Below are 12,871 nucleotides of genomic sequence, written 5' to 3'. Positions count from 1 at the left end.
ATTCCCAGAGGGAGACCCTCTTTTGGAACCTCCGGAGAGGAGAGCCTGATCCTCAGCAGGACCGGGCTGGCAGCAGCTGCTGGCAGCCACGGCGCCCACCTGTCTTCCCCCAGATCCTGCCCCCAAATGCCGGGTCTCCCAGTGCTGGGGCTGTGCTGCCAGCCCTCTCTCCCTCCCACACACGCATCGGGCGCGTTCGGCGTGGAAAAGGCCAAGTTGGTGGGGGGCGGCCCTCGGGGAGGCCACTGGGTCTGGGGACGGCGTATTCTTGCATTCGAGGGCTGAGGCTGCTGGCGGCTGGGCGGCAGACACACAGCAGCCGGGATGGCACGGCCCCCTCCGGCGGCAAGACCGGCCGGCGCACCTCTGCCCCGCCTGCCGGGCCCGAGCAGCGCCGGCCAGGCTGTCAGCTCGCGCGCCGGGCGGAGCTCACCACCTCCAGGGGCGCGCGCGGGGCGCTCCGCCAGACCCCTGGCTCTGAACCCCCGTGCGGGAGCCCGAAGCGGAGAGCTGGGGGGCCGGGGCGGTGACCGACGCTGAGCCTCCCCCTGGACCACCCCCCACTCCCCCCGCCCCACGCCCCCGCCCCCCCCGGACCGGTTCTCGCGGCACCGACCTGCCAGCCGTCTCTCGCGGACGTTTCTCCACAGCAGATCCCAGGCTCTGGCCGTGGAGTCCCGCAGCTGCTCGCTGATGGACCGCCTGAGCTGCAAGGGGGCATGTTTCCCTTTGCTGGTCATCGTGGGTCCGTCTTCATAACTACCCGCGGGGCAGCTCCCGCCGCCCGCGCGTGGCCCGTGACTCAGACTCCCCGCGACTCCGGTCGCGGGACGCAGAACTCCGGCTGGGGGCGCGGGACCCGCGGCCCGCGCGACATGGGGGCGCTGTCAGCGCTGGGCCGAGGCGCGCTGCCACCCTGCGCCCGCGGCCGCCGCCTGCGCTGCGTCCACTCCCGCCCGCCTTTCCCAGCGCCCCAGCGCCCCTGCCCCCGCGGCGCCCTCGGCTCCCCGCCTTCCCCGCCGGGCTCTCCTGGGAGGTCTCGCCCCCGGCCCTGCCCCGCGCTGCGCTCCGTCTGTCTCCCTCTGTCTGTCGCTCCCTCCCGCCCCCGCCTGAACTTGACAGCCTGGTCGGACCGCCCTCCCCACGCCGAGTTTCCACCTCCTTCCCGATTTCATTCAGAGATCAGGGGCTGTACCGTATTCCTCCTGTTGCTGGATGGTTCCTACTTTTCAGCCTTGGAAGCCTCCTGCGTCACAACCGCACAAAAGTGTTAAACCCTGTGTCCTTGATAACGCATCATCTTTTTCCTAACTTCAGGTCACTTGGAATCAGCTACTCAGTTTGGAGGGGTTTTTCTTTCTTTTCTTTTGTTTTGTTTGTTTGTTTGTTTTGTTTTTTTTTTTGCTTTTATTTTTGGAGTTTAGTACTGGCGCTCTTGTGTTATTGGTTAATTTTTCCTGGTTTCATCAATTCAATACTTATCGGGCTGCAATCTCCAATCAAATCTAGATAGTTCAAGGACTCCAACTATAACTGTGTGTGTAGCCATGCTGCAGAAAGAAGTATTAAGGTCAAACCACATGTGGGGAACCCACAGAAAGTAAATTTACATAGTCTGGTACAGCATTCAAACCCCGCCCCCCACCCCCCCGCGATCTGAAAAGTTGGTATTACGAGAAAGTCAAATATGATAAAAGAATTTTAAAGTATTTTAGCCAGTACCAGGAAGCAGGCTTGTCATTTGAAATGAACTGATTCTTGCAGGGAAGAGGGAGGGAAGGTGCTAGCCCTTTAAGAAGTCACAGAGGAGCGGCTGTCAGTTCCCCAGGCGCCAAAGCCTGGACTGAGGAAGGCAGCCCCAGCTGGGACAGCGGGGTGCTCCAGATATCTCCCGTGGGGAGTGCTCGAAGAACCTGAGAGAAAGCAATGACGACCTCTGACGTGGTTAACTCACATCTGAAGTGTGGTGCAAGGGTCTGACATATTTCAAGAGAGTTTCTGAATTATTTAAGCACTAAATTGGCTGAAATCTCGTTGCTTCTTAACTGTCTTTGAACCAGACTTCCAGGTGAGAACCAAAGTGTAGTTAGCTCTTTTCTCATGTTTGCACGTTGATTGTTGGCTTTTCAAATTCCAGGTGCTCCGTGTGAACTCTGCAAGTGCAGGGTAATTATCCAATCCTTCCTCTATATATGAATTACTACTGACTTCAGGAGAAAAAAAAACCTGACAGCTAGCTACCTGAAGTTCCCCCTCTACAGTTACCTTTTTATTCTACTTTGTTATTTTTAATGTGTTCCTTTAAATATTACAAAGCGTGCACTAGGGAAACACAGTTCAGAATGAGCCAGAAAGAAATAATGGAGCGTTTTGGTGGCCCCCTGGTAAACCTTTGAAATCGTCAGTTATGAAGCAATAAGTCACAGATCGTAAATGGGCTGGAAACTATGGCAGCCGGTTATAAAGTAACCCAGGCTGCTGCCTGGCCCCACGCCAGGAAGCCTTCCCGGTGACGTCCTCTGTGCGGTGTGTGTGCAGTGGTGACAAACCCTTGCAAGGAGCAAGGACTGTCATCCCGGAGCGACTGCCGCACACACAGTCCAGCCACGAAATGTCTCACAGTTGCATTCCCAGGGAGGCTTGAAGAAAGCAAAGATCTCTAACTGCATCAAAGGGAGGCAGTCCTTGCCACGTTATGCACACAGGACCGAAACAGAGTTGGGCGCATTAGGGAGGGCTCTTTCACTGATCGGTGAGCTCCAAGCATCCTGGACCCTTCCCGCTTTCTATTTTCACACACATTTTATACCCAGGTGCCGCAGGTCAGGGGCTTGCCTTGCATGGAGGGAATCTGAAGATGATTTAGAACTCTGGCCTGGCCAGCTTGGCTGCGCTCCGGCTGCGGGGGGAGCGCGTGCTCCCGGGCCTGTCTGAGACCAGCCCGATGAAAGCCCCAAGTGATCTGCTGGGGCAGGTGCCGCCCGCCCGAGCAGCCTGCGCCCCATCTGGCCGCGGGCCCTGCTGGAGAAAACCCGGCAGCTGTGCAGGGGCAGCCGCCACAGGCGCGAGCTGCCACTCAGTGGTGACCGGGGGAGGGCAGGGGAGGCTCCTTGGGGTCTTCTGGACAGTTCTTGAGGCGGCGTCCACTCCCATTTGCCACCAGCCCTGTGTCAAAGCCAGAGCTCAGGTAGGGCCCCTCCCGGAGCCCCCACACCCCCCGTGGCAGTCTTTCCCTGGGGCCCCTGAGGACACTGCTGACTTAGGGGGGAAGAGATCAGGACTCCTGACTCCTGCTGCCTTCTTCTCTTCCCTCCCCTCCCATCTCGGTCACGGTGGAAGAGGTGCCTCTCTTCTCACCTGGGAGCCAGTCCTGGACCAGCGCCAGCTCACCTGGTCCTTCTTACGCCCACCAGGACTTTGCTACATCAGCCACTTCCGCTCTCTCCTGCAGCCTCAGCCCCTCCCGCTGGTAGGCTCACCCCTGCAGGGTCACCCTTCTCCACGGGGAGCCGAAACCAAGGCAAAGACACCCAGAGCAAACTGGCTGCCTCCAACGAGTCCCTGTCAACGCGCACTCCGGGCCCCCCAGCCTCAGCATGGAAATGCGTCCTGCCAAGGCGCCCCCACCCGGGCCCCCACTGACCCTCCGATTGCTAAATCTGATGGGCGTCCCAGCTGTTTTCCTTTCCGGGGCGTGTGCGTGACGAGATGCAGCCGCCCGTCCCCTCCCCTTCCTCCTGACCCTGCCTGGCCTCCCACCCAACCCTCCCTAGGTCTCCATGGTTGCCTTCCAGGCTCCTGACCCCTCCTTGCATTCCCTGGGGTCCGTGTCTCAATTCTCCACACCCCCCCCCCCCCCCCCCCCCCCCCCCCCCCCCCGCCCTCCAACTCTTTCCTCATGCTTCAGCAGCTCTGGGCGATGACATTCCTTCCCGTGAGCCCAGCCCTCACGTCTCAAGGCCCAGCCTGGCACAGACGCACTGGCGCTCTTGTAAGCGGTGGAGGCAGAGTCCAGCTGCAGGGGCCGCGCCCCTGCCCACCCCCCCCGCCCCCGGCGCCACCTAGGTGCAGGGTTGTGTCGTGGGCTCAGTGAAACAAGCCTCTTGGCACAGAGAGAGGGCTCGACCGATGCTGCCGTCAATGACACTGTGATCACGTTACCGCCCGACCCGAACCTTCCGGGAGCCCCTCCTAGGGGCCTCTTTCGGCTCCCGGTGCCTCATAGAATCCAGCTTGAGTTTTTAAAATCACTTTTCATTTTCAACTACAGTTGGCACACAGTTTGGTGTTCGTTTCAGGCGTGCACCCCAGGGACTGGCCGTCAGAGCAGTTGCCAGGTGGTCGCCCTGACCCGTCTGCTGCCCGTCGGACACCACACACGGTTACTGGAACAGCAGTGACTCCGTTCCCTGCGCGGCACCTCACGCCCGGTGCCTGTCCCGTAACGCCCAGTGTGCACTCACTCAGCAAAATCTTGTGGGACAAATGAACGATTGGGCCGCAAAGCCGTCTCTCGTTTACCTTCCTAACGACAACAGGGGCCCCCGAGATTGTCTCCGGAAGCCTGCTCCTCCGTGTCTATTCCCGTGCTGGGCCGACGACACTGCTGCCACCCATCCAGGGCCAAGAGAGAAACCTAGACGACATTCCGACCCCAGATTTCCTCCCGTTGCTTCAGCCTCCCTCCGTTTCTCCACCCCGGGGGGACTGCTGTCGTGCGGGTTTTCTTCCCTCCCTCGGTTCAGCAGCACGAGATTCACACACAAAGCTGTGGCTCTCGCTCGCCTCTGCGTCCTTACTCATCCCCTCTGCCTGAACATCCGATTCTGTTCCTCCACTCAGCCTTCAAGACTCAAGTCCGATGTCACCTCCTCCTGGAAGCCCTGCCCGAAGCCCAGTGGACCAGCGGCAGGATGGCGTCGCCCGGCCCGTGTCTCTGAGCAGCACCGGGCAGTCTCAGCAGGAGCACACACTACAGAGCTCAGCGGGCACCTGCCTGTCCCCCCCACCCCCCAGCCTCCCCGCCAGCCCCGGGTGTTGCCAGCTGGGCTGGGACTTTGATTTCTGATCCCCCCCCAGACCCCCAATGCCTTTCTCAGTAACAGAGCGTAAAGGACAATTTACTGACTCAGTGAAAATTCCACCGCAGCTCTGGGTAGCTGGTTATTCCTAGAGCCTGCTCCTTCGTATGCGTGCAAATTCTAATTATGCACGTAAATTGTAATTATGCTTGTGGCGTCATTGCCATTCTTCTCCTATGAGGTTTAACTACAGAAGCAATGCATATATGTATGATTAGAGCTTTTAAACACACACAATTATAAATAGAACCATTGCAATCACCTGTAATCTTACCAGGAAGGAGCTGAGAACATCTGAAAAGTTTCCTTTTCATTTTTTTCTTTGCATATTGATAAAAATTGGAATACATGTTAGAGTAAGTTTTGAATTTTTTTTCCACTGAGCATTCGATTGTGAGCATTTTTCCAATTTGTTAAGTTATTTTTTCCCCTGGCCCGGTAGCCCAGTTGGTTAGAGTATTGTCCTGCCACACCAAGGTTGCGAGTTCGATCCCCTGACAGGGCACGTACAAGAAGCAACCATTGAGTGCCTCAGTGAGTGGAACAACAAATCATTGTTTCTCTCTCTCTCTCTCTCTCTCTCCATTTCTCTCTCTTTCTCTAAAATCAATCAATAAAAGTTAGTTCTTAAAATACAGTTTTTGATAAATATATAAAATTCTGTTGGACATACCATAAGTTACTTTGAAACTTGCATAATTTTGGACGCTTCATTCCAAATTTCTGAAATTACAAATAATACCGTGGTGAACATTTGGCAAGCAGGAGAAAAAGAATTTCTTTCTTTCTCCTTCTCTCGCCGCTCCCTGATTAAGACCCATCACCGCCGCACCCACAGCCATAGCAAGCGATGACTAGAACCCGCCACCGGCCCACCTCCACCTACAAATGCAGAAGTCTCCACAAGTCTGTGAACTTCATGTGATTTCTACTCACCCTTCACGTCAAGAACCAACAGGGAGGCGCGGTCTCCTGTGCACTTGCTGAGACTTCTGTTTTCTCTGCTTAAGAAAAGGATCCAGTTCTTAACTGTGCCAGACCCAGCCCTTTGCCAGAAGCCTCTGGCTAACTCGTCCATGTTGGTTTCGGCTTTACCGTAGGGAGCCGCCTCGCCTGCCGTGACCCATTTCCTTGTGCTGCGTGGCAGGGGGTGAAGAGTTCACCGGGGCACGCAGTCTCCAGGGGCCACCGACGTGACCCGGCAGCCACTCCTCCTGGGCTCCCTCAGCAGGCTGCACCCCAGGGTGTTGCTGCTGGAGGCTCTGAACTAACATGTCACATTATTCCCTTCTGCACAGAAACTGCTGCAAATGTTCTGGAGAACCCGGCTCTTCCCGCGGGGTCCTTCGGTTGCAGTCACCGGTCTGGGTCTGTGCCTATCACAGCGGGTGTGTCTGAGAGTCCCTCGAGCCATGCCCCGCATCTGCCAGCCTTCTATCGCCCACAGTTGGGATTGCTTTTCTGGCTTGGCACTGTTAAATAAAATATGTCTGAGCTCCACGCCTTTGGACTGCGATGAGCATTTTCCTGATGTGGGCTGGAAAATGCCCGGACACCGCATCTCACTGACTTCACAAATACTGTAATTCTTCTTTCTATTGTTCATGCATGCTTTTGAGAGCACTGTTACCGTGCAGGAGCCCCTGGGCCTGTGCACCACGAATCTCGTCACACTCATGGGGCACTGGACTGAGGAGGCGTCTAGTGACTGAGATCGTCTTTGCGTCCCCTTGCACACCCAGAGTGGCCACCCCTCAGCCTGTCTGTCCCAGAAAGATGGAGCCAATTTAACTTGCGGTGCCGCCTGGCTTTGTCACGCGGGTATGGGCGGGTTAACCGGTGAAGACTCATCCAGCCTGCTACCACTACCCGAATGCACAGAGCGGTTCAAGACTCGGTGCATTCTGGGGACATTCGAACGGGCACGGTGCAGCACCCTTGGGTGCAGTGGCCGAGCTCAGGAAGGCTGGCGGCCACTTCCTCCGCAGAGCAGGTGTGTCTGCCCGCTTCACCGGCCCCACCCGTGAACCTCGGTTGCACTTTGACCGGGGTAAGTAGGGCACACATGCTTCCTGCCCTCGATAAGGAAGCCAGTGTTCAGGGGAGGTTCAGCAGTTGCCCCTCCCGCCGCTGCTCAGAGTCGTCCCGGAGCCGGGACTCGGCCTCGGGGCTTGTTCCCACCGCAGCCACCGCTGTGCCTCCCGGGCTGCAGGGGCTGCGTGCGACCGGAGGGTGTTTCTCGTCCACAGAAACAGCACAAAAGTAGCTGATTGTTTCCCGAACTCTTAAGCCTTTTCCTGTTGGTGCCTTAGGATGATACAAACAGTCCTACTGTGCGTATGAGTTTCTGGTGCAATGGAAACCGCTTTTCTCGTTCAACGGGCGTTTTCCTTCTGTCTCCCCACCCCGGGTGGGCACCTTTCCTCCCACGTGAGTGGGCGCTGTGCTCCCTCTGCTGCCTCAGCTGTGCCCCATGGGCCCGCCACTAGTACTGGACTTCGGGTACAATGTACATGTTAATAGAATATTTTGCAGGTATCATTTAAAATAAAACCCCCTGATATTAAGCTTAAAAAAATGACACGTCCAAATCTTTCTTTGGAGTCCTGGGAGACCACTTTCGATTTCGCTCATTTTATTGAAGTCTCCGTTCTAATTGTGCGACTGAGACCCGTGTTTTATCTATCTGTACATTCCTGGTGCCCGGAACTATAGTTAGCATACAGTGATCTCAGAAAAAAAAGTTGTTGAATATGATTTTCTTCACTTCTCGGTCTCAGCTTAACTGCCACCTGTGTAACCCTGCCTCCTCTCCCCTCCATTCGGTTTCAAGCCTCAGGAAATCCGTCCGGAGCACGTGCCCCTGTGACGTGGGGTGTTCGCTTATTTTCATTTGCGGCCCTGTGGGCCCTTCGCTGGATTGTCAATGCCAGGAGAGTGGCAGGTGCGCTAGGGCTGGGCGGCTCTCAGCAGCCCCAGCTCCCGGGGAGCGCACCTGATGAACCAGTGAGCCGCAGGTCCGCGCGGAGGAAGCGCACGCGTGCCTCCCCGAAGGCGCTACACTCTGCGGGGTGTGGCCCGGGGCGCGGAGAGCGGACACCTTCAGCTGCAAGGGCATTCGCCTCCGCCTCCCGTGGGCAGGCCCTGGGCTAAGCCACCACCCACACAGCCGCGTTTCCCAAACCGTTATCCGAACAGCGACCTTGTAGCCTTGGCCTGTCTCTCCATCTTCGCTTTTGCTTCTCCTCGACTTCATCGGGCCGTCTCCTCGGCCTCACGCCCTTCCAAGCCTCAGGCTGAGCCCCTCCGCCAGCCCCCGGCCCCTTTCTCAGGACCCGCGCGCGCACAGGTATTGCAGCTCCGCGTTATTCCATGCTTGTCCCGCAAAACCCCCTGCTCCGCGACCACTCCAGGCCACCGCGTGCACCGGGACACCCCAGCACGTCACAGACCGGCGATGCGGATGGGGCGACAGCTGCCGGCCTGGGCCCTCCCGCGCCTGAAGCTGGGTCCGGTGCCCGCTCCCCACGGTGGCCGTCTCCCAGCCCCGCCCCTCTCACGGTCCGCTCGCATTCGGAAAACCCTTTCGTGGTAGAATACACATGATACAGGATTTGTCATTTCAACTGTTCCTACGCATTGGACTCCTTGGCATTGGGCACATTCACAGTGTCGCACGAGCATCCTGACCACGTCTAATGCTTCTTCCTCATCCCTCCAAACACTGTGGACGTGAACAGCAACCCCCCTTCGCGTCCTGCTCCTGGTCCCCCGGTTACTTCCGTTCGACTTTCTGCCCCCCTGAGCTCGCGCGTTTCCTGGGTGCAGCCCAGCGACCTCCCACACTCCTCCCTCTCGCCCGCACGCGCGTGCGCGCCGGCTGCCCCGCAGCAGAGGCAGCCACTCCGCCGCTCCACGCGCTCGCTGCGCCAGCGCTGACCTCGCTCCCCTGGCCCGGACACGCGGCTCTGCCCCTGGGACCCCCGCGAAGGGCGGCAGTGCATTTTCAGTGTCTGTCTCCCCGGGACGGAGCACAGCCCCGCCCGGACCGGGAAGGGCCCCGCCGTGCTTCCTGGATCAATAAGAATCGGAAATCGGGGCTGTGTCCGCGGCCGCAGCAGCTGGGCGCCCTGTGCGTTATGACTCACGTGCTGGGAGGTTCTGCCCTGATCCTGGCGAGGCAGAGACGGGTGAGTGTGTGCACAAGCACACGGATACTGAGTCACCAGGGGCAGGATGGAAAAGAATGACAGGGGATTTAATACTAATAAATGATGGGCGAATGTTATGAACAGCGCCAGGATGTTAAAAACACTGCCTAGTTTCTTTACCCTTCCAAATCTGCATTTTGCACTCGAGAAATTAATAAAAATAAATTATAGGTGAATGTTATGAACTGTTTTGTAATACTAAAACCATGACTTAGGGTTCTTCCTTCCCCCAAATGTGCATTTTACACTTGAGAACACTAATCTGGTCATATATTAACTCCCTCTCTCCACCCAAACCAGGGCTGGAGTCTAAAGGTTTTTCCTATTAAAAAATGAAAGCAGAGTCATCGGTATCTTAAACACACACCAGAAATAAATGAGGTTATCTTCAGTGGGTAAGAGTGTGCTGTGAGTTTAACCCATGGCTCCCCGAGCAGGAATGCCACGCTGTGACACAAACACGCATTATGTACCATCTCGGGGGAAATGCAACTGTCTTGCGGGCCAAGCGTGTGTGGTTTGACCAGAACAAAGGTGAGGAGAGAGGAAGAGGAGAGAAACTGCAGGGGGCAGACAGGAGCAGGAGGGCAGAAACTGCAAGGAACGAGAAGGGACCGAGAGGACTCCAACCCCACGCGCCGGAGTCGTGGGGCAGGTGCAGGACCTGCTAGAACTTACTCCGGAGACAGGCACCGGCCAGAGGGCAAAGCTCTCGAGTGAGAATCAGTCGGTCACCTTCCTTGCCATGTGAGGTGACTGCAGAAGGAATTGCCCGAGGCTCACTGAGCCTGCCTCCAGCAGGACGGGCCCCAGCTCCCCGGAGAGGGAGACAGGCGGAGTGAGAGGGGCAGAGGGTCCGTGTCGGGGGGAGGGGACCAAAGCCCACGTGGATTCCGATAGAGAGATCCGGAGAGTGACAGGGACCGGGAAGCGGAGGTGCTGGGCGGGCCGTGCTCAGAGCCTTCGGCTGGCTCTGAGGGCGCTGAGCAGCACGGAGCGGCAGTCTGGTGCAGCGCGCACACCCCCACAATCCACAGCAAGCGTCTCCCCACTCCCCTCTCTGTGGCCAGGTCCAGCTGTGCAGTCAGAGCTGGGGGTGCAAACCCCTCCGTGGAAGTTACGGCTTCAGACGCAGCCCCCACCGTGACCCGAGAAGGTGGCAGCGGGAAGTAACCCATGAGACCTGCTGGCAAGTGACATGACTTGTGTGTCATCAAAGGGCCTTCGTAGGTGGGTCGCGTGAGGACTGGATGCGAGGGGCAACCCCTCGGCATTCGATACCCAAATAAACACGCCACGCTCTCTGGCCCCTCACCTGGGAGCCATCCGCTCCCTGCGGGGCAGGTGACTCACCCGGGAAACGTTTCGCTCTGTCTTCTCTCTACCGCTATACTTTTCTTAGTGTGATTATAAACATCATCATTTTCGCGTCAGACCTGAATTATCCCTGGTCACAAAATCCCTTCTGTTTTATTTCTACGTTCTCTTTATTGGCTTTATTCTATCATTTCCACACTCATGTTTTTAAATAACATCTGCATGATGGCATTATTAGGATAACATCAACTTCACCCATCAATTTTTTTGTTTTTAAGCACGTGCTTCCTGAATGCTATTAGTTGGAGACCTCAGTCGTATAGCTATACGACCCCCGCCCCATGTACAATATTATAGACAAGAACAGCTTAAATGTATTCCGTAACCAAATGTGCATATAATTTATGTGTGTGTATCGCTTGGCTACAATTTTAGATGTGTTTGCAAATAATATTCCAAACATTCTATTTGAGTAAGCCGAAGAAAGACGGATGGAGAGCCGGCCTCTGCCACAGATGCTGAAAGTGTTAAATAAATATTTCTGAGGCCGATAACAAGTAAGTTTGTTCTTAGATGCACGGGATTTCCCTGTAATTAATCTGCATGTCAAAAAGAATTCCTTAGAACAGATTATCTTCAAAAGTTGTATTTCATTCTTCCAAAACAAGATTTCTCAGATAGAGCTATTGTAATGTTTGTGCTCCTAACTTTAGTTCTCTTAGTAGTTCTAGTGAGGCCATGCATCCCTAACCAGGCACCTGCTTTTGACTTTAGATTTGTTTTCTCACTTAAATTTCCTAAGCACCAGCCTAACCACCTAACCCAGCTTTGCTTCCTTCACCGACATCCATTTCTGCCACATGACGCTGAGTTTTTTTCTTAGTTCGCCTAGTTTTTAAACACCTGCGACCCAGCAACAAGGGCGGCCTTGTCTGGCTATTGTACTGAGCAACGCGCTGATCCACCTGTCAAGATAAACTTCCCCATACGTCTTATTGGGTCTCTGGATTAATGCCTCACAAAGCAGCACATTCGCACAGTTCTGTGCCTTTCATAAGCATGAGACACCGATTTCATTTGATAGGCCAGATATCATATCAACCCGCAGTGAAAGGCGGTCATTGCTGTGGGTTCAACGATGAACTAGCAGGAAGGCTAATAAGCTTTTGGATTCCGGCTAAAAGTTCATCCTCTCTGAAGGACTTTTGGAGGTCAGGACAGGAGTTGCCCATGTCCTGTGAAAGAATACTGTGTCAGCACCTAGCCAACCAAGTTTGCTTTAAAAATACATTAAAGTAACCATGTAGCTGAATGATTAATGACAGCGCGGGCTGCGCCAACACTCATCACCCTCTGTCACCGGGCAGATGATGCACAGGAAAAAGGGGTGTACAGGATTTTCATCAGGCCAGAGACACGCTCTATCGTAGGACAAATGGCTCACTTTCTGCCATTTTTCTTCCATAAAATGTATGTTGGGCACAGAAAGAGAATGTTTCTGACTGTTTCTGGATCTTCTCTTAATTTATTTCCAATAAATCATCTATACGGGTAACAACTTCAAGCTGTGTTTGAAAACCTGGAGACAGGCCTCTGCCTGGAACAGTGAATCAACGCCACGGGCAAGCCGGCTTCCATTAAATGCAGCCGAAGCAAGGTATCTGGGCCCTGGTCACGGCAACGGAGGGGAAAACGTTGCAACTACCGCCCCGCAAAGGCGAGAGGCTCTCAAAAGAAAAGGAAGGACTACAAAACTTTTGAACAGTAAATCAACCACAATAACACTTGCTTCCAATACTAAAAACCATTCGTTGTGGTTGAATATGCCTCTGCTTAAGTCTTGAGCTGTATCATTAAATTTGCTTTAACCTGTTCTATTTTTGCTTTCATCTCCGTGGGAAATGGATCCCAAGGTACAGTGGCAGCCAGGCACGTACCTGGAATGCGTTTACCTTGTTGTATAATGGGGAACAGGTAGAGACAATCTGGGGGACATCTCAGGAGTAACACACAATATTTTTTTTCCTGCCTACATCACATATCTTAGTAGAATGTGATAAGTATTTCAGACTGAACCACATTTAAGCAGCTTTGTTGTTTCACGTGCTTTAAGGATTTAGTTCTCTCTCACACTCTGGGTAGTCCCAGATGAATACGTATCAACTTAAATATGTCACTTTCAGATATATGACCACTTGGGAAAAGTGGCCAAGGTGCCCAGTGGCCGTGAGAAGTCTCCTCCCCCGTCTGATAGCAGGGTTT

The 12,871-nt window shown here is 55.0% G+C and overlaps 1 protein-coding gene across 3 annotated transcripts in view; it reads right to left on the bottom strand.

The window, feature by feature from the left end:
• The window catches only part of STARD13 (StAR related lipid transfer domain containing 13), a 225,446-nt gene that overhangs the window by 177,282 nt on the left and 35,293 nt on the right, over positions 1–12,871 (bottom strand). Inside the window, exon 1 of one of the 3 annotated variants that reach the window (XM_036011195.1) lies at positions 617–1,063. The exons of 1 other annotated variant lie outside the window; for it this stretch is intronic. In XM_036011195.1, coding sequence (XP_035867088.1) covers positions 617–740 — 124 coding nt within the window. In that variant the 5' untranslated portion in view covers positions 741–1,063. Of the gene's footprint in view, positions 1–616; positions 1,064–12,871 lie in introns of those variants that run through there. One more of the 3 variants, XM_036011197.1, reaches the window with a different exon arrangement.

The sequence above is a fragment of the Phyllostomus discolor genome, chromosome 11 (assembly GCF_004126475.2).
Source record: "Phyllostomus discolor isolate MPI-MPIP mPhyDis1 chromosome 11, mPhyDis1.pri.v3, whole genome shotgun sequence".
Taxonomy (NCBI): Eukaryota; Metazoa; Chordata; class Mammalia; order Chiroptera; family Phyllostomidae; genus Phyllostomus; species Phyllostomus discolor.
Note: the sequence above shows the minus strand (reverse complement) of the source record. Positions and strands in the feature narration are given on the sequence as shown.